At 65.5% G+C, this 19,225-nt stretch overlaps 2 protein-coding genes across 8 annotated transcripts in view; both read right to left on the bottom strand.

Annotated features, from left to right (window-relative positions):
* Positions 1-580: 580 nt before the first annotated feature.
* On the bottom strand, positions 581-2,582 carry RNF223 (ring finger protein 223). The gene has a single exon (XM_002811626.3). It carries the CDS (start codon positions 1,981-1,983, stop codon positions 1,225-1,227), a length of 759 nt encoding a protein of 252 aa, XP_002811672.2. The 5' UTR covers positions 1,984-2,582; the 3' UTR covers positions 581-1,224.
* A 5,980-nt stretch (positions 2,583-8,562) lies between these two features.
* The window catches only part of C1H1orf159 (chromosome 1 C1orf159 homolog), a 38,467-nt gene continuing 27,804 nt past the window's right edge, over positions 8,563-19,225 (bottom strand). For 3 of the 7 annotated variants that reach the window (XM_054539705.1, XM_054539820.2, XM_054539767.2), the window contains 10 exons: positions 18,684-18,796; positions 18,144-18,237; positions 17,550-17,656; positions 17,029-17,104; positions 14,335-14,430; positions 13,971-14,036; positions 12,796-12,930; positions 11,375-11,400; positions 11,247-11,277; positions 8,563-9,839 (listed from right to left, as the gene is read on the bottom strand). In XM_054539705.1, the coding sequence (XP_054395680.1) occupies positions 9,745-9,839; positions 11,247-11,277; positions 11,375-11,400; positions 12,796-12,930; positions 13,971-14,036; positions 14,335-14,430; positions 17,029-17,104; positions 17,550-17,656; positions 18,144-18,237; positions 18,684-18,713 (756 nt within the window). In that variant the 5' untranslated portion in view covers positions 18,714-18,796 and the 3' untranslated portion in view covers positions 8,563-9,744. 7 annotated transcript variants of the gene reach the window in all.

Genomic DNA, 19,225 nt, shown 5'->3' with positions numbered 1-19,225 from the left:
GCGTGACTTCCTGGAGGTGTGGCCTAGTGTGGCCACGGCGGAGGATGGGGCAAGAGAAAGGCCCCCTTTGTCAGCCACCGGGCTCTGAGCCAAGCTGAAGCCCTCCCCCTGGTCCAGCCTGCCCTGCCCCAAGTGTCCTGGGCCTCTCCCCATCTCCCTGGGGAGCCTCACATTGCTGAGTTGCCAGCCAACTCCAGAAACCCCCAGCCTGTCTGCAGCCAGAGGGGCTGGAAGTTGGACCCCCTAGAACCTTGGGCCCACCTGTCCCAGTGGCTGCTGGGAGTCTAATCCTGTCAGGGTATCCTCTGGGTTGAGGCTGCAGCAGGGGTACCCAGGGTGAGGCCCTCTTACCAAAGATGGATACAAATAATTTATTTTAAAAGGTACAATTCACAAGGTTGGAGGGGCAGCTGGAAGTTTCTGTGGTTACCTTGCACTGGGGGACTGCCCTGCCTCCACTCTCTCTCCACAGTCCGAGGGTAAGACGAGCACCCCCACCCAACAGCAGGACCAGCCCTGCGGGGAAATGTCAGCATGAGTGGAAGCATGGCAAGGCCCCTTCTTCTTGGCAAGGGGCTTCCCTGGCAGGCAATTCACAGTGTGTGTGGGTGGCGGGGGCGCTGACCGGCTGCTCTCCTGGGCCCTTCCTGTACCAGCCTGTTTTTTTTGTTTTGTTTTGTTTCGTTTTGTTTTTTTGAGACAGAGTCTCGCTCTGTCGCCCAGGCTGGAGCGCAATGGTGCAATCTTGGCTCACTGCAACCTCCGCCTCCCCGGTTCAAGCAATTCTCCTGCCTCAGCCTCCCGAGTAGCTAAGAGACGCCCGCCATGACGCCCAGCTAATTTCTGTATTTTTAGTAGAGATGGGATTTCACCATGTTGGCCAGGCTGGTGTCGAAATCCCGACCTCAAGTGATCTTTCTGCCTCAGCCTCCCAAAGTGCTGGGATGACAGGCGTGAGCCACTGCGCCCGGTGAGCCTGTGGTTCTTGGAGGCTTTGGGGACCCTCTTGTCCACCCCATCAGGACCCAGCCTGGAGAGTGAGGGGTGAACAAGCTAAATGGAGCCTGGTCTTGGTGGGGCCCCGGTGGAGTCCTCAGAGATGCCAGGCTCCTTTCGCGTCCTTGGGGACCGACTTCCAGTGGCTGCTGTGCCCTTGGGCCCCCCAGTGGGGGACCCCCCATGGAGCTGGGCCAGGGTGGCTGACCTGGGCAGAGGCTGCTGGCCCTAGTTGTCAGTCAGAGGCCTGAGGGGGGAGGCGGCTGTGGTGGTGGCCGGGGGCCGGGGGGGCAGGGGCAGGCAGCGCAGGTTCCCGGTCTTGAGCGCGCACTGCACTGGCCAGAGTGCCACGCAGAAGAGCACCAGCAGCAGGGCAGAGACCAGTGCCAGGCGCCTCCAGTCCCTGCAGCGTGCCCAGCAGCGGGCCAGGCGGCCCCGGCGGGGGGCAGGGTCCCGGGCGGGCGCAGGCGGATCGGCAGGCTTGCTCAAACCCACATCCACGCATACGAAACTGGGCTTGCGGCCAGGTGTGGTGGGCAGTGGTTGGCAGCACAGCTTGGTGCCCTCCAGCCACACAGGCTCCTCGCGCCGCAAATGCGCTGGCATCCGGGCCTGCAGCTGGCGGCTGGTGCGCAGCGCAGGGGCTCCGGCAGGCGGCACGGCCGTGGGCTGCCTGCAGAAGGGGCAAGGTACAGCCTCACCGCCGGGGCGACCCACAGGCTGAGCAGCCGCCAGCCGGGCCAGGCACTCCAGGCAGAAGACGTGGGTGCAGGAGAGCTCCTTGGGCGTCTTGAAGATGTTGTCATAGCCTGAGAAGCAGATGGAGCACTCCAGCGGGGAGGCCACCCTCTCCGAGCCAGGAGTGCCAGGGGTGCCAGGGGACCTGGGGCTGCCGGCCGAGCTGGGGGACCTGGGCATCGAGGCTGTGGAGCTGCTCCGGCGAGGGGGTGGCACAGCCGTGTGCCACACCTGCTGGCCTGACGACATGTCTCCGAGCTGTGGGACAGGGACTGTGGTGAGCAATCACAGGCCGCCCCTTTCTGGTGGTGTTTTCTCTCTCCCTCCCCTCTCTTGCCCCAGAGATCCCAGGGAAGGACTCTGTTCCCTGTGCGCCACTCCAGAAAGTTCCTCCCGTGCCCCTGGAGGTCATTCTACCCCACGTGCAATCCTGCCCTCTCCACCCCATCACACGGCTGCACCAGGGGTGAGCCTCCCACAGGGCCCCAGGCCTGCTCTGGGAATGCAGGCCGTGTGCACGGGGGTCTCGCTGACTGCTCGGCGGACACCTCCTGTCGGCCCTGCCCCACCTGGCTGGCCCTGCTGCCTGGGCAGAAATAATGATGAGGATGACAATAGCCACAGTCGTCACTGTTTATGTCGGAGCTCTGCAAGGCTGGGCCCACGTCACGGGACTCACACAACACCACAGTGTGGAAAAGGCCACCCAGAGCATGGGTGACTCGGCCAGGGCCACCCCAAGGGAGCTGGCGGGCCCTGGACCCTGGTGGAAACGGCGCTCAGGCAGGCCCGGGACTCCAAGTCAAGTGAAGTGAGTTTGAACTCAGATCCCAGGATGGGTGCCTGGCTTGGGCGGTGCAGGCGTGATTTGCAGACAGCTATGTGAGGGTGGTGTGTGGGGGTCTCCGGGTCTGGGTACCGGGCTGAGCCCCGGGGGGCTTCCGGATGACAGGAAGGGCCCAGGCAGGGGCAGGACTCAGTGCCCGAGGAAGGTGCGTGTCAGGCATGACCTGCGGCCTGTGGGGCCAGCTTGTCTGGCTGCTGAGGGTCTGATGTGCACGGTGGGGGGGTGGGACTTGGATAAGCCCAGCCATTCCCTCTGGGCCAGCCCACTGCCTGATGGTCAGGTGATGGTCAGGGCACCCTCAGCCGCCCACTGAGTGGGTGTTTCTTCTCCCTGACCCATTCCCACTTCGTGGCGGGGACCCTGGGGGACGGACACTGGGGGATGCTGCTCTGCCCCTGGGCGTGGCTCAGGTGGGCATCTCAGCTGAGCTGGGACCCTGCTCCACCTCCCGCCCCTCCCCTGCACCCAGGATCCGCTGCAGGGAGCTACAGGGGTCCCACCTGGAGGGAAGTGGGCAAAGGTGACAGTGAGACTCAAGGGCCTGGCCGTGCGTCCCCATGGGGCCCAGGAGGCTGCCCCAGAAGTGACTCCTGGCACTGCCCCGCCCCACCCCACCCCTGACTTGCCATTGAGTCCCAGACAGGCTGGCGGGATGACACAGGTCACTGTGACCACCTGAGTCACACGCCGTCACTGTGAGGCCGTGAGTGCCCCAGGCACCGGGACCTGGGGACTGTGCTCTGCGGCCTGTGTACCCCACAGAACCGGTTCTTTGGCACCAGGCCTCACCCCTCCACGATGGTGCCCCACCCTGAGCCTGTGCAGGTGAGGGGTGAACACGGGCTGAGCTGGTCTTACCTGGTGGCCGGGGGTCAGCGGGTCCTGGGCATGGTCCTCCTCGCCGGCCACGGTTGGGCTCCAAGGCCCTGGGCTGCCCCGCCCTGGCAGTGTCTGCTTCCTCTTCTCCGGGCCCTGCCCGGCCTGTGCTTCACCCGACAGGTATCCCTCCTCGGGGCTGGCCACCAGCAGCTGTCCCGGTGGCACTGGTCTGGCAGGTGTGGCTTCTGCTCCGTCCAAGACAGGCGGGGACACAGGGAATGCGTGCGCCGTCACCCGCACAGAGCTCTGGTCTGAGGCAGGTGTGAGTTGCCGGGTGTGGGCTCCCAAGCAGGTCTATTTATACCCTATGGGTCGTGCTGGCCAAGGGTGTGGCCGCAAGCCTGAGGGATTGGCTGGCTTCATCCTCTCCTTGGCGGGCCAGGCAGCTGGAGGGCAGGGAGGGAGGGGTGAGGGTCGGAGCTGGGTAGGGGTCAGCACAGCCGCTGCAGCCTGGGCAGGTCTGGGCTGGGGTGTGTGCTTGGAAAAAGCCCTCTCTCCCTACAGCCCCAGGAGGCTGAAGCACCTGCTGGAAGCTGCTCACCGTGGTTCCAGGTCCCTGTGGCCCCTGAGCTTCTGGGTAGGCCTCCCAGCAGGGGCCCTCCCCTGAGCCCCCCACAACCTATGCCCAGCCTGCCCCTGCCCTTTGCTCACTGCTGCCTGCCCTCACAGCCCATTCCTGCCACTTCCCTGCTCACACCCACCCATGTGCTCACCTGCCTCATCCACACACATACGTGGTTGCTCTCACACACGGGCCATGTGTCCACACGCTCTCACACACGTGCCGTGTTCACACTCACACACGTGCCGTGTCCACACGCTCTCACACACGCGCTGTGTTCACACACACACACATGCCATGTCTGGAAGCTCACATATGCCATGTCCACACACACACACGCCGTGTCTACACTCTCACACACGCCACGTCCACACACACACATGCCGTGTCCACACACACACACGCCGTGTCCACACGCTCTCACACACGCGCTGTGTTCACACACACACGCCATGTCCGGAAGCTCACATATGCCATGTCCACACACACACACATGCCGTGTCCACACACACACTTGCCGTGTCCACACACACACACGCTGTATCCACTCTCACACACTTGCCGTGTCCACACACACGCCGTGTCCACACTCACACACAAATGCCGTGTCCACACTCACACACATGCCGTGTCCACACACTTGCCGTGTCCACACACACACGCTGTATCCACACTCACACACTTGCCATGTCCACACACACACACATGCCGTGTCCACACACACACACGTCGTGTCCACATGCCCTAGCAGACTACAGGACTGGTCTGTGCAACGACCAGGACTGGAGCTGGTTGAGAGTCTGGGTGCTGAGGTTGGCAGGGCTGGGATGGAGGATGTGTGGGTCCCAGAGGAGCAGCCAGTGGCATGGGCTGCCCCTGTCCCCCACACACCCTGCTGCGGGCCCGAGGGCCTGGTGTAGAATTGCACCCCCAGGCTGTCCAGCTGCCAGCTCCCCACCTCACTGAGGCGTTTCTCTCCCAGCCCAGTGGACCTCATGCAAGGGCAGGTCCGACCCGGCTGCCACAGCCCCATCCCTGTCGTGAGGCCTGGGTAGGACCTGAGCTGGGACCTCACACGCCAGCCTGGGGGGGTGTCACACTGGGTGGGGCTGGCAGTGAGGGACCCACCTTAGTAGGAGAGCTGGCCGGGCCACCCCACAGACTGTCCTCAGGCAACTCTCCTGCAGGTGCCCGCCAACCCCTCAGTGGGGACCCAGAGGCTCCCCCAGTGCTGCCGCGGGCATCCTGGAGCCCAAGGTACGCTGGGAAGTGGGAACCAGGACTGCAGAGGCCGGGCAACACCCCGTAGAGGAGGACGGAGACTTGGGCTCAGGAAGGGCCGGACCCCTGCCAGTACCATGAGGACTGTCAGTCGGGGGTTGGGGGGGTTCAGAGAGGGGATTTGGGAGCTCAGACAGGGAGGGGTGGATGCTCAGAGAGTGGGGCGAGGGCTGGGGCTGGGGGTTCAGACAGGGAGGGGTGGGGACTCAAGAGCTGGGGAGGGGTGGGAGCTCTGTGAGGGGGTCCAGGGTGGCTGAGGCTATGGGGGCTCCGTGAGGGGTGGCTGAGGCTATGGGGACTCCGTGAGGGGTGGCTGAGGCTATGGGGGCTCCGTGAGGGGTGGCTGAGGCTACGGGGGCTCCGTGAGGGGTGGCTGAGGCTACGGGGACTCCGTGAGGGGTGGCTGAGGCTATGGGGGCTCCGTGAGGGGTGGCTGAGGCTATGGGGGCTCTGTGAGGGGAGGCTGAGGCTATGGGGGCTCTGTGAGGGGAGGCTGAGGCTATGGGGGCTCTTTGAGGGGTGGCTGAGGCTATGGGGGCTCTTTGAGGGGTGGCTGAGGCTATGGGGGCTCCGTGAGGGGAGGCTGAGGCTACGGCGGGGTGGCTGAGGCTATGGGGGGGTGGCTGAGGCTACGGGGACTCCGTGCGGGGAGCCACTGTGAGGCCCAGAAAGCGCTCGCTGGAGGCTCCTGCTTCCTGAGGACCATGACTCGGGTCACATGCCGCCGCCAGGAAGCTCCCGGGCCCCTGCAGCTCTGGGAACGTCCTCCTGACAGCTCCTGGGAATATCCAGGCACTGAGGTCACTCTGGGCTCCCGGCTGACACTCGTGCGGGAGGCAAAGGTGAGGAAAGGCCGGAGGAATGTGTGGTCTCAGGGCCAGGCCTCCCTGTGCAGGAGAGGAGCCAGCAGCTCCCCTTCTCTCAGCTCAGACGGTCTCCCAGGGCTCTCGGGAGGCTCGGGGTGGCAGCAGAGCAGCTTGGCTGGCCGAGTCCAGGGCAGCGGGTAGGCCTGCCTGGTCCCCTCCGTCACAGCCAGTGGGCAGGAGGCTGGGCTGGTGAGCGTGTGGGCGTGTGTGTGAGCACACGTGCCCATGCTTGAGACGTGGATGCTGGTATGAGCACCTGACCCCTCACCTCCTTCACTTTCGGTCTCCTCACGCCCTCTCAGGGACCCTTTCCCCTCCAGGCCTCTGGGTTACGGGCCACACCCGGCACTGCCAGGCCTGGGGACGTGGTGTGGCCGGTGAGGGGAGGGGCCTTCCAGCCCTGGGCTGCTGTGGGGCCCCCGGCCTCGCCCCACCCCACTCCGGGCTGAGCCATTGGCTCAAATGCAGCAGCTCTGTTGGTTCTGGGGCTGGACTTCTTTCCCAAAAGCCCAGATGTGCAGAGGGGAGGCTGGTGTGGGGGAGCAGGGCTCTGGGACGTGCGCTTGGGTCTAGCTTTGCCCCTGACGTGATGGGGCCGACTCTAGGCCCAGCTCAGTGTCCACTCTGGGCAGGAGGCCCAGCCAGTGCGTCCCTCCCATGCCCGGTGAGGAGGGTGTGCCCCTCGCTGCCACAGGTCCTGGCTGACCACGTGCTGCCCGCCAAGGGCCAATCGCGAGTGCGCAGGTGGGGGACGCGGGGAGCCAGCTGAGGGGGTATGTGGAGGTGTCAGGATGACCCTGGGTTTTTGGTTTGGGCCCCACTGGGTGGGAGGAGAGGGAGGGGACCCAGAATTGAGAGATGGGGCCTGGGGGGCTGCTCAGAGGGTGGGCTGGGAGGTGCCTGTGTCTGGCCTGGCCTCCAGAGCCTGCCAGACTGGACCTGCTGTCCGTGCCTGTTTCTGATTTTATCCTCCAAACCAGACGCCCAGCCTGGTGCAAATGCAGGAGTGGAGTTTCCAGGGGGACGTGGACTCCTTCCCTCCATCCCCACCTCAGTCCCTGTCTCCTTCCCTCCGCCCCCACCTCAGTCCCCGTCTCCCTCCCTCCACCCCCACCTCGGTCCCCGTCTCCCTCCCTCCGCCCCCACCTCGGTCCCCGTCTCCTTCCCTCCGCCCCCACCTCGGTCCCCGTCTCCTTCCCTCCACCCCCACCTCGGTCCCCGTCTCCTTCCCTCCACCCCCATCTCGGTACCTGTCTCCTTCCCTCCGCCCCCACCTCGGTCCGTCTCCTTCCCTCCTTCCCTCCGCCCCCATCTTGGTCCCTGTCTCCTTCCCTCCGCCCCCATCTCGGTCCCTGTCTCCTTCCCTCCGCCCCCATCTCGGTCCGTCTCCTTCCCTCCGCCCCCATCTCGGTCCCTGTCTCCTTCCCTCCGTCCCCACCTCGGTCCGTCTCCTTCCCTCCACCCCCACCTCGGTCCCTGTCTCCTTCCCTCCGCCCCCACCTCGGTCCCTGTCTCCTTCCCTCTGCCCCCACCTCGGTCCCTGTCTCCTTCCCTCCGCCCCCACCTCGGTCCGTCTCCTTCCCCACAGGAGGAGTCTTGGGGCTCCCGCGTCACAGGGGCGTGGCCCAGGGCATCAGGTGGGGCGGTTGGTACTGGGCTCAGAGTGGCCTTGGGCTGTCCAGTCCCTCCCTTTCTCCCCAGGACCAGGTGACCCTCCCAGCCTCAGGACACTTCTTGGGCCCAGGGCAGAGCCAGTGCTCCCCCAGGCACTCCCTGGCTGCAAAGCTCAGGCTGGGGGTTTTCAGGGACGGGGACGCAGGTGTGTAAGGACACGACCCTCCAGGCAGTGGACGTTTCTGCCTGGGTGGAGGGTACGGTTACGAGAGCAGGGCGAGCGCTCTGGCGTCCTGGTGCCCGGGCCCTCTGCCCCTCGAGGCCAGTCCCGCCCCAGCTCGGCCCTCTCTGGCCAGGCCCATCACGTGTCAGCAAACACCCCCACAGTGCTGCTCCCCGAATGGCCATGGCAGCCCTCCTGGGGCCCGTGTCTGCAGCCCTCACGCAGCCCGGCTGGCTGATGGAAACGCACACCCACGCTCTGTCCCACCTCAGTCCGAGCTGGGGGGTCGGGGGCCGCAGGTCCCACCTGCACAGGTTGCATCCGGGGAACGGGCCTGTGGCAGAAAATGTGCGGGGGGCGGGGGGCACCCTGTGCTCGTGGCTCTCAGGGCCCCAACCAGGCAGCCCCAACGTGAACTCTTCTCCACCCCCGTCCCACCTCCTTGCCCCAGCACATGGTGGCGGAGTGCGTGGCGCCAGCCTGGCGGGGACTTTGCTCCCCGACCCGCACTTAGAGAACAGAGGATCCTACCGGAGAGAGCAGCTCGGAACGCAGCTTGCGTAATGCCGACTTTATATCAGCACTCAGGGCCCCCCACGTTCCCGCTGGCCCAGGTCCCGGAGACCATGATGGCACCCACAGCGGACTTCGCAAAGGAGCGTGGGGACCCCGAAGGCCAGGCCACCCCTCAGATGGGGATCCGATGCTAAAGCAGACAGTGCCGGTACCGCAGGGCATCTGAGACCCACAGTGGAGCCCCAAGCCTGGCGTGCGGGAGGCGGCCACAACGGCGCCTTTCTCCCAGCAACTCCAGGAGGGACCCCAGGACTCAGACAGCGCCTCAGACAGCACCAGGGCAGCCTCGGCAGGTCCAGTGAGGCAGTGACTTGTGGGGGTTAGATGTGGGCCTGCCCTACGTGGGCAGGGATCAGCCAGGCACGGGGGTCCAGCGGATCCGAGCGGGGCCGCAGAGCTCTGGAGGACTTTTCTGCACAATGAATTTCTGCTTAAAAACAAAGAGATCCAGAGGAAGCTCTATCCTGCAGCTCCGGAAATGGGTGGCTGCGTGCTTGGGGTCTCCGCCACGCAGGGGGACAGCCCAGAGGCACCCTGGTCTCAGGCAGCTGGTTCCTAGGCTGCGTCCTGCCCACTGGCTGGGCACCAGCTGGAACGGCACGAGGACCAGCCTCACTGTCCCCAGAGGGGTCTCGGGCCACGGGGTGCGGTGGTGCTGGAGGTGTCCTGCCCGTCGTGGGCTCCGGAGGGCATGGCAGCGGAGCCCCTGGCTTTTCTAGGCAGAGCGGCGCCTGCCCCACAGATCATGCCAGCTTTGGCTGCCTGAGCCAGGCCTCCATCTTGGCTGCAGGCGCTGGGGCCTCACCGTATTTCCTGGGGGCCCAGACCCCCCAAGGCCTTGATCTGAAGCTCTGAGGTCTCACGGATGCCTGCTCCTGGTCCGATAAACGAGATGGCTGTGGTGGGAAGGAGCCTCAGGCGGCCCGGGACCCCTTGGCGTCTGTCGCTGGGAGACGGAGGGACTCAGAGCCGAGGCTGTGCCCAGGACTGTCCCGGGACCCCTTGGCGTCTGTCGCTGGGAGACGGAGGGACTCAGAGCTGAGGCTGTGCCCAGGACTGTCCCAGGCGCCGGGCAATGCCAACCCTTTGTGCTGGGTTCCCGCCAAGGGGTCGGCCTCCGGGTCCCTGCCGCCAAGTGCGTGGCGCGGTCTCGGCCTCCAGGTCAGACATTGCTGATACGGGCCTCCGCCGAGAAGGCAGCGGGGTCCGTGGCCCCGTCCAGGGTCCGCTCCCGCCTGACGTAGCGCGGCTTGCGTACTGAAATGGGTCAGAGACAGGCGGGGTCAGAGTGGGACCTGGACAGCAGGGACAGTGCAGGCCTCAGCCCTCACCGGAGGCTCTCGGGAGCCAGGCGCCCAGGGCTGTTTACTCTGACCAGGTGGGAACCCAGATGCCCCCTGCCCCTAAGGCGCCCTCAGAGCTCCGGCTCGGGAAAGGGACGGCTTCCTCCTGCCCGGCTGCGTCCTCTCATTTACACCCTGGGCCCCGGGGCCTGGACAAGGGCCAGGCTATCCCCGAAGACAGAGATGTGGGTCCCAGAGCATCATGCACCTCAGGGGGCGACAAGCAGGCCGTAGCCCCAAGACCTCGAATGTGACCTTATTTAGAAGAAGGGGCTTTGCAGAGGGTTACATCAGGGTCTCAGGTGTGATCGCCCAGGGTTCCCTGGGCAGGCCCTGAATCAACGGCCAGGGCCCACCTGAGAGGCAGGTGGAGAGAGAAGACGCAGAGGTGGGGGAGACGCCGTGGGACCAGGGGGCAGAGACGGGCAACGCAGCCACAGACGCCTGAGCCGGCAGGGGCTGGGAAGGCAGGCAGGGGCTGGGAAGGCAGACAGGGTCCTCCCCGGAGCCTCGCGAAGCGTGTGGCCTTGCCTGCCCCTTGGTTTTGGACTTCTGAACTCTAGGACGGTCAGATTAAAGGTCTGCTGTTGAAGCCGGCAGCCCCGGGGCACTCGGGCACCGTGGGGTCTGCTGGGCACTTGCAGACAGGGCTGCTTTAGGGACGGGGCAGGTCCAGCCTTGATGGAGAACTGTCTGTCCCCAGAGGCACTGTCACCTGCCCCCATGAGAGACCTCTGCTCAGGGGGACGGAGGCTGGGTGAACTCTGCTCATGGCCTTGGAACTGTGTGTCCGTGGGCCAGTCACTCAGCCTCTCTGTGGCCGTGGGCCAGTCACTCAGCCTCTCTGTGGCCGTGGCCCCGCACATAAAATGGGTCGTAACCGGGCTGACTCTTGGGTCCGCCTGACCCAGCACCACTGAAGCGATGGCTGCTCAGGGGGGCCTGGCAGAGGCCGGCTGCCTCTGTCCTCGGGTGGAGCTGGACTTAAAGAAGGGGCAGGTATTGGGGATCTGCCCTGTCATGGTGGGTCCTCGTTTCCTGCAGACCCCACTTCTCAGGAACAGGAAAGAGCATGGAAGTCACGGGGATTAAAGGGGGCGGGCAGGGGGCACCGGCCAAATCCAGCTGAGATCCAGAGCAGGGGGCGCCGCCAAATCTGGCCCTGGCCCTGCCTCGTGGGTGGGTCTCCTGGGGACCCGGGCAGGGGCGGCCAAGATCCAGAGCCAGGCAAACACGTTTGTTTGAGGACAAACCCACAGAGCACCCTGGGACTGGCCCAGAGATGGGAAACCCCACAGGGGGATGCGACAGCTGCTGTTACCTGAGGACTGTGGCGGGGGGATCATTGCAGCCTTGAAAAGGAGAGAAAGGCAGAGTGAGGACTTGGGATGGCCCAGCACAGGCACACGCGGCCGGGGACACTCAGCCCGGATGACACGGGTTACTTACGGCTTCGCCAGGCTGCAGGGCCGGGGCTGTGGGGAAGAAAGCGGAGAGTCACCCTGGAGCCGAGGAGCTGCCTCAGCCTCAGCCCGGTGCGGCGTCCACGGGACAGCAGGGCAGACAGCAGGGCAAGGAGCTGTCTCAGCCTCAGCCTGGTGTGGCGTCTGCAGAGCAGCAGAGGCCCCGGGGGCTGCAGGGTCTCCCCCCACCTCTCCCTGCGGTGCCGTCAGCCTGGCCTTCGGCCCTGCCACATTCCTCCGGGGCACACACGGGTGCGGGGGCCTCCCTAGCACCCCAGGTGAGTCCCCGCTCCCTGGACCCACCTTCCCGCCTCAGCAGAGGGGACAAGCCCCCTCATGAGAAGCGTTTCCCCAGGCTCCAGGGTCCCAGGGGAAGGGCTGCCCTCCCACCCTCCCAGGAGGAGCCTCAGGCACGAGGTGGCTTTGAGCCCCAGGGCCGTGGGCTTCTGCCTCCATGGTGCCCCCACGATGGGGGTGCCGTGGCATCGTGGCCAACCTGGCTTCTCCTTGTCCCGTAGCCACCAGGGCTGACCAAGCCCTGAGCCTTGCCGTCCTCCAAGGGTGCCCATAGGCAGAGATGCTGAGCAGGCCAGGGCCTCTCGGTGCCTGGCTGTGCAGCAGCCCTGGCAGCGGGCTCCCGACTGGAGGCTGGGCCCTGGGACCCCGAGAGAGGTTGACAGGGGTGGACAGGGGTCTCACAACAGCCAGGTGGGGCTGCCCAGAGACCTGGGAGGAGACCCCAGCTTGGCTATGACAGTCTGGCCAAGTGCTCACCTCGGGGTCCGATCTGCTGGCTGGACCATCTGCCTGGAAGGGACCCTGCGGGGGCCGGCCCTGGACAACGAGGGCAGGCACCATGGACCCTGCTCAGAACCCGCCCCCGCCTGAAGGTGCCACAGTCACAACGCCGTCTCTCCAGTGGGAAAGGGTCAATGCCCAGGCCCGGGGTGACTGTGTGTACTGTGTGGTGGTGTAGGCTGGGGTGTAGGCCCTGCACCAGCCTGGCCAGCCCTGACCCCAGGAGAGAGGAGGAGGGACCATGGCTGCTGGAGGAGCCCAGGCAAGTCCAAGCCGCCGAGAGCCACCTGGCCCCGCTCCACTTGCCCCTCGTGATGCCCTGAGGGCCTCGGGGAGATGCCTCTGCCGGAAGAGGGCTCCAGCAGAGGTTCTGGGCCCCGAGGAAGGCCCCTTGGTGCTTCGACCCTTCAAATCCACACACGGCTGTTTCCGGGAAGTAATGGGTCTTCTCACACCGGGACCCAAAAGCCATATGACAGGCCCTGCTCCCTCCTGGCCTCTGCCAGTCTGCTCTGGCCTCTGGGACACTCCGGTCTCAGGCCCATCTCCACAGCTGGATCCCACCTGCCCTGTGCCCTCCCGTGAGGCAGGTGCTGGTCCGGGAGATACCTTTGTTTCTTCTGTAGAAGACCCTGGGGAGTTTACTGGAGCGCTTGAGGTAGAAGAACCCAGCTACGGAGAGGATGAGGCCGGAGCTGATGAAGAAGGTGCCCAGGAAGAGGGAGGCGGCCACGCGCGAAGCCCCTGCAAACAGACACCGCTGAGCGGACGGGCAGGACGGCGGCCCTGGCTCCTCGCCTGGCCCCCGGTGCCCCCTGCACACGGCAGATTCGCTGCTCCCTGAACACGCCTGAGCCTCAAGGGACCGGCTGTGGGTGCCCATGGGCCTGGGTCATCCCTGCAGGCTCAGCCATGCCTGGACATCTGGCCGTGGGGTCTGGGAAAGTTACCACCTGCCCCGGCCTCAGCTTCTCGCAGGAGCTCAGATGTTGGGAGTGTTACAGGGGCTGACCCTGGCCAGGCTCTGTGGAAATGCCTCTCCGATTTCAGTTGCCCTCGAAAGCCAGGGGATTCTCAGACTTGTTCCTTCCTCCGGGCTCAGCACAGGCCCTGGGGCCCCCACACAGGGCAGAGCCTCAAGCTGGCAGCAGATGCTCCTGTACCCCACTCGCCTCCACCTGCCTGGGCCAGGACAGGCCAGGGCTGCTGGCCTGGGGCTCGGGACAGTTGGGGATGGCTGCTGGGTGTGCTCTGAGATGCTGGGGAGGAGACTCCCCAACCCTGAGACACAGGCAACGTGTTTGCCAGGCTTGGGGGCCTTGCTCCTTCTAGCCCCAGCACAGAGCCACAGGAGGCCAGGAGCCCATCTAGGCCAACCCTACCCTAAAACACTGCCACTCAGTCAGCAATGGACCTAGGACAGCTCAGGGCCGTGAGTGTGAACCTGAGAGCGTGCGGTGTGGCTGTGAGCCGTGAGTGTGAACCTGAGAGCGTGCAGTGTGGCTGTGAGCCGTGAGTGTGACCCTGAGAGTGTGCGGTGTGGCCATCAGGGCCTCCCCTAACTACGGCCCTTTAGAGATGTGGCAGAGCCCCCCATGACGCCCCCAACGTCCCCCACCCACACCAGCTGAACCCAAGCTGCAGGGGCTGCCGCACTCCCCTCTGGCTGTTTTGCAGACCCTGAGCCTGCTGTGGCTGCGTCAGGGGTCAGGGTCTGCACTGGCTCCGATGGCCCCCAGCCCCCAGGACACCGGCAGAGGTGGCTGTGGCCTGCTGAGACTTACCAGGATGTGGCCGCCCGGGGGTCCCTGAGCTTCTGTTCATGGGGAATGGCGCACCCCGGCCAGCGACTGTGGGAGAGCAGAGCTGTGGGAAGCCTGTGTGCACGGAGCCCACAGGGACACCCACGCGCACCCTGAAGGGGATCTCAGGCCAGAAATATGAAAGCGAGGGGCTGAGGGGGCGGAGCAGCCCTCAACACAGAGCTGTCCTGAGTGGCCCAGTGGACTCGGGAAGAGGGGGCTCCCAGGGCTGTTCCCCAGGGGACAGTGGCTCTGGGGCAAGGTGGGGACACTGACAGCAACTTCCACAGTGTCTCCCACAGCTGGAGCTGTGAGAAGGGAGCCGGGGGGAGCCAGGCAGACCTACAGCTTCTACACTCGGAGCCGTTGTAGGCTGGGAGGGTTCCGTTCCCACAGCGGACGCAGCTGGCGCTCCCGTCCGCGTTCCAGCGCCTGTAACAGCCTGCGTGGGGCAGAGGATGTGGGCATGTCAGCCAAAGCAAAATCCACACCAGCTGGGTCTCCTGGGAATGATTCTCTATTTGAATTGGTGAGATAACTTTCATTCCGGATACTAACGTGCTCTGGAGGATGGGTGGGCGGCAGACAAGGACACCCCCAGGGAGCATGGCGGGGCCCTGAGCACCCCACGCTGCACACTCCACGCTGTGCACCCCGGCCCTGAGCACCCCGACCCTGAGTACTCCACACTGTGCACTTCAGAGAGCGGTAGGCAGCAGCATCCCAAATGAACAGGCCTGTGGGGGGGTCTCGTGCTCTGCAGGACTGGAGGCTGGGCCCGGCTTCCACCACCCGGCCCTCACCCCACACACTCCCCAAGAACCCCCACTGCAACGCCTGCCCCAGGCCTCCCCCAGGACCCCCCCACGCCTCCCCAGGACCCCCCACACCTCCCCCAGGACCCCCCACGCCTCCCCAAGGACCCCCCACACCTCCCCCAGGACCCCCCACGCCTCCCCAAGGACCCCCCACACCTCCCCCAGGACCCCCCATGCCTCCCCCAGGACCCCCATCTGCAGTGCCTGGAGCGGCTGCCTCGCACGCCCTGTTCCCTCATGCCGCCCAGGCAGGATAGGCCCACCCACCAGCAGCACAGCCTCCTGCCCCAAGCTGATCCCGACCCTTGGTCCATCTGTCACCTCCACACCCTGGCACCCTCCCCCGGGTCTCTCTCGGGAGATCCTGCAGAACCAAGCCTCATTCCCCTCCGAGGCCGGCACTGCGCCTGAAGCCTCACTCCCCCACAGGCCGACTCTGTGCCTGAAGCCTCATTTCTGCCCACCGGCCAGGGTGCCTTTAAGGGCAAGAATTGACTCTTACTCCTTGACTTTCTAAATATCTCCAACACTCAGCCCAGAGCTGAGTAGACACATTCTTGATGCCGACTGCAGTGCGGATGCTGGTGCGGGCCACGGGTGGACCACATGCCTCGACCCTTCCTCACAGATTGATCTGAATACAAACGGGCCGCAGTGACACCGTGGTGGAGAGTGGGCCCGAGACCCCGGCACGGTTGTGACAGGGGTCACTCTGCAGACACCTCTTGGGAGAATGGAAGTCCACCCGCTCAGTCCTACCAGGTGGAGCTGCGCTCTCCCAGCACTGGGGGCAGCCTCTATCTCCTGGCATCTTCTGGCACAGGGCTTGGGAGGACTTCAGCGAGGCTCGCTCCGTCTGAGAGTCTCTGCCCCGGAGGCCGAAGAACAGAGTCCACGGCAGGGAGCCAAACACCAATGCAGCGCTGTCCCTAGAAGTGCCCACTGCCTCCCCGAGCGGAGATGTGACCCGGCTTCTCTAAGAGCCGCCGACGGCGGGGCCGCACGCAGGGAGAAGCGTATCTGACACCACAGGCCCGGCCCCTCCCCACACGTGCCCGACGGTTTCCACCCTGCGCCTGTGCATGGGGCCGCCTCGGCCCTTGGACTTCACGACCCGCTGGCCTGGCCCCTCCACGGGCACCGTGACTGCTGCATAGCTGCCTGTGCCCACGCAGTGCCTGGGGTACACAGTCCCTCACAGGAGACGCCACGGCCCCAGCATTCACCCGGCCACCAGGGCTTCAGCATCAGAGGATGAGGGGCCCCAAGGTGCTCAGCTTCCTCCCAGCCCCTCTGTTCTCCCTCAGAGCGGTGCCCTCCTCCTTCTCCCCTGCTGTGCCTCAGATGTCATCACTGCCTTCCTGTGGGCTCCCCAACCCCCACACCCAGCCTCGGACCCCCACGCCCAGCCTCGGACCCCCACGCCCAGCCTCAGGGGCTGCCACAGCCTCCGTCGTGACCACGCCCTCCTCGAGGCCCCTGGGTCCCCAGGAGCAGCCCTTCTGGGTTCTTCCATCATGTGAGGGCTGGACCCCCAGGATGGGAGTGTCAAGGCCCTTGGAGGTACAGCCTGGGCATCTCAGCCCCAAGTCCACCAAGAGCCGCCAAGGAGTAGCCCTTGCACCTTCTCACTCTGTCCTCCCCTCCCCTGGCTGCTCCCACTGGCTGCCCCCACCAGCCTCAACCTCCTGACATCCAGCTGCCCCCAGACAGTCCCTTCCACAGTCTCCCAGAATCTCTGATGAACAGGGCCTGCCCGTGGCACGCTGACACAGGCCGGCAACCTCTGGCGGCGTCCTGTTGATTGGCATTCCACTCCACACACCAGGGGCCAGCAGCACCTCTACCCCAGCATGGACGGGCAAAAATGTATTGGGCTTTGCCAGAGGTCTCTGGAGCCAGGACTGCCCCGTGAGAATGGCTGAGCTCATGGGCCACTCCCCCAGACCCTTCTCCCAGCACCTTTCTGATCTCAGCTCCTGCCTCTGCTCCCAGTCCTCTGCTAGGCCAGTTTTCTCACGAGGCTGCCGCTCAAGGCTGCCCGCCAGAAAGGAGGCTCAGATGTCCTTCCCCAAGCTTCGCAGCCCTCACTGCCCCATCCAATCCCCCGGTCCCACAGCACAGATGAGCACTGTCCTTGTCACCGAGGGGAGGGACCTGGGCACACACACGCCAGTGGCTCAGTGGCTGGTCTGGAATCTGCTTGGGACAAAGCGGCTTACCTGGACCACACAGGCTTGCGCCTGGGCAGCTGACGTTGACGCCCACCACATCCACACAGCACTCGGGCAGCTGGGCCTGGAGGGGACACGGCAGTGAAACTCCAGGACGCGCCTGCCAGGCAGGCTCATGCCCACAGCAGCAGTGGCTGAGGGGTGCCGTGTGAGCACATCTCAACGCCCGCAGCTCCGGCCTCTTCTGGAGTCAGCATCGGGTGGCCCTCTGTCCCATGGGCCTGGGAGCGAGGAGGGGACTCACGGCCACAGTGCACATCCCTGTGGGACCCCGGGTGGGCGGTCTCCAAGGAAAAGCTGGGCCTGGAAAAGTAAACCACCCCCAGGAGGCAGCACCCACAGGCCATGGCAGCACCACCAACATTCTCTGCGAGTCTCTGGAGGCCCTCCATCAGGAGTTTCCGCTTGACCCCACAGAGGAAGTGCCCGGGCCTGGCTGGCATTTCAGGGGACGAATTCACGCCCGAGTGCCCAGGTGCTGCACAGGTGCGCTGGGTGCTGGCACTTACGGTGTGTGTGAGGGCCCATTCCCTGACCACAGGCAGACTGGACAGGCCTGGGGGGCTCAGGGTGCCCTCAGCTTGTGTGTTGATCACAGCTGTGCTGTTCTCGTGACCTGAATGCAGTGAACGGTGACGGCGTCCAGGGGTGACTGCGGAGTGCGGGAGAGAATCCACACCGCCAGGGAGGGGCCCAGGTCCAGTCCCTCAAACGCCCCAGGCAGGCTAGTGAGGGGTCCCCACCCTCCACCTGCTCCGCCTGGGAGTCTGGAGCCGCCGCAGCTACACTCCCCGATAGCAACGCGCAGCGTGCTGTGCTGTCACCGCTGGCAGAGCTACTCCCATTGCGGGCCGGATGCCTCACTGTGGGGGCCCCACCTGTCCCAGCCATTCCTGAGCAGGTGCTCACCCGGCAGGCAGCAGAGGGCTCCCCTCTGTGAGGCACAGGCCCCTCTGACCCCAACAGTGGACCTGGTCAGCACCTCTGGGGCTGGGACATCAGTGTCCTAAAGGTCGAAGGGTTAGACCCTCTAGGGGAAGGGCCCACCGCCCTCCACAGAGGCTCTGGCTTAGGCCGCCTGGACACGTGACGGGGGCACCTACCATGTTCTCCATGGACTTGCTGGCGACTCCCACGAGAAGGCCAGCCAGGAGGGCGAGGTGCCGCAGCGCCATGCCAGGAGCAGATGCGCAGAGCCTGCAACAGCGAGGAGTGTGCGGAGCCAAAGAGATGGAGTGGGGCCGAGGCAGGGAGGGTGGGGCCAAATGAAAGTGGGTCGAGAGATGTTGGGGGGGCGGGCCGAGGCAAGGAGGGCGGAGCCAAATGGAGATGGGTGGGGCTGTGGTGGAGGGTGGGGCCAAATGAAAGTGGGCGGGGCTGTGGCAGGGAGGGTGGGGCTAAATGGAGATGGGGTGGGGCTGAGGAAGGGAGGGTGGGGCCAAATGGAGATGGGCGTGGCTGAGGCAGGGAGGGTGGGGCTAAATGGAGATGGGGTGGGGCGGGGCCGCGGCAAATGACTGAGTTAAATGGAGATGGTGCCGGGCCATGGCAGGGAGGGTGGAGCCAAATGGAGGTGGGGCGAAAGAGTGAAGGCTTGGGGCCTTTGGAGGCACAGGTGGGGCGAGGTGTAGGCGGGGCCTTACCTGCCCCTCCAGGATGGGGGCTACCGACATCAGCCCTTTGCCTGCCTGGGTGGTCAGGGGTTAGCTCTGGGAGCTCATGAGCTCAGCTGAGCCCTGCAGACCCCGGCCCCGTCCTGCAGATGAAGACAGCAGGTGAGGCCATGGTCACGCGAGGGCAACCCAGGTGGGCCGTGGCCTACAGTGCGGAGTCTGGGTCCAGTCCGGGCCCTCTGTCCACACCCTTGCTGGCCCCTGGCTGTCGAGCAGGGCGTCCTGGAGGGGCCGTCCCTGGGCTGTGGGGGCCTCGGCAGGGCTGTCTCCACGAGTGTTTCCCCCGAGCTGGCCTCCTGGCCTCCTGGCCTCCTGCGGGTGACAGTGCCTGGGATACAGGCCCTCGGCCCGGCCTTTGCTCAGGGACCAGGTACGGAGCTCAGTGGCCCAGGCTGCACGTGGTGGGCACCGGTCCTCCCGCACAAACCCCCTCTCTCTCCCCTGCACTTCTAGCCACGGGACCTGGCCCCATGGCCCTGCCTTCCTAACTAAAGGGAGGAAACGCCTGCCAG

Source organism: Pongo abelii, chromosome 1 (genome assembly GCF_028885655.2).
Source record: "Pongo abelii isolate AG06213 chromosome 1, NHGRI_mPonAbe1-v2.0_pri, whole genome shotgun sequence".
Classification (NCBI taxonomy): domain Eukaryota; kingdom Metazoa; phylum Chordata; class Mammalia; order Primates; family Hominidae; genus Pongo; species Pongo abelii.
The sequence above is the reverse complement of the archived record's forward strand: the minus strand, read 5'-3'. Positions and strand labels throughout refer to the sequence as shown.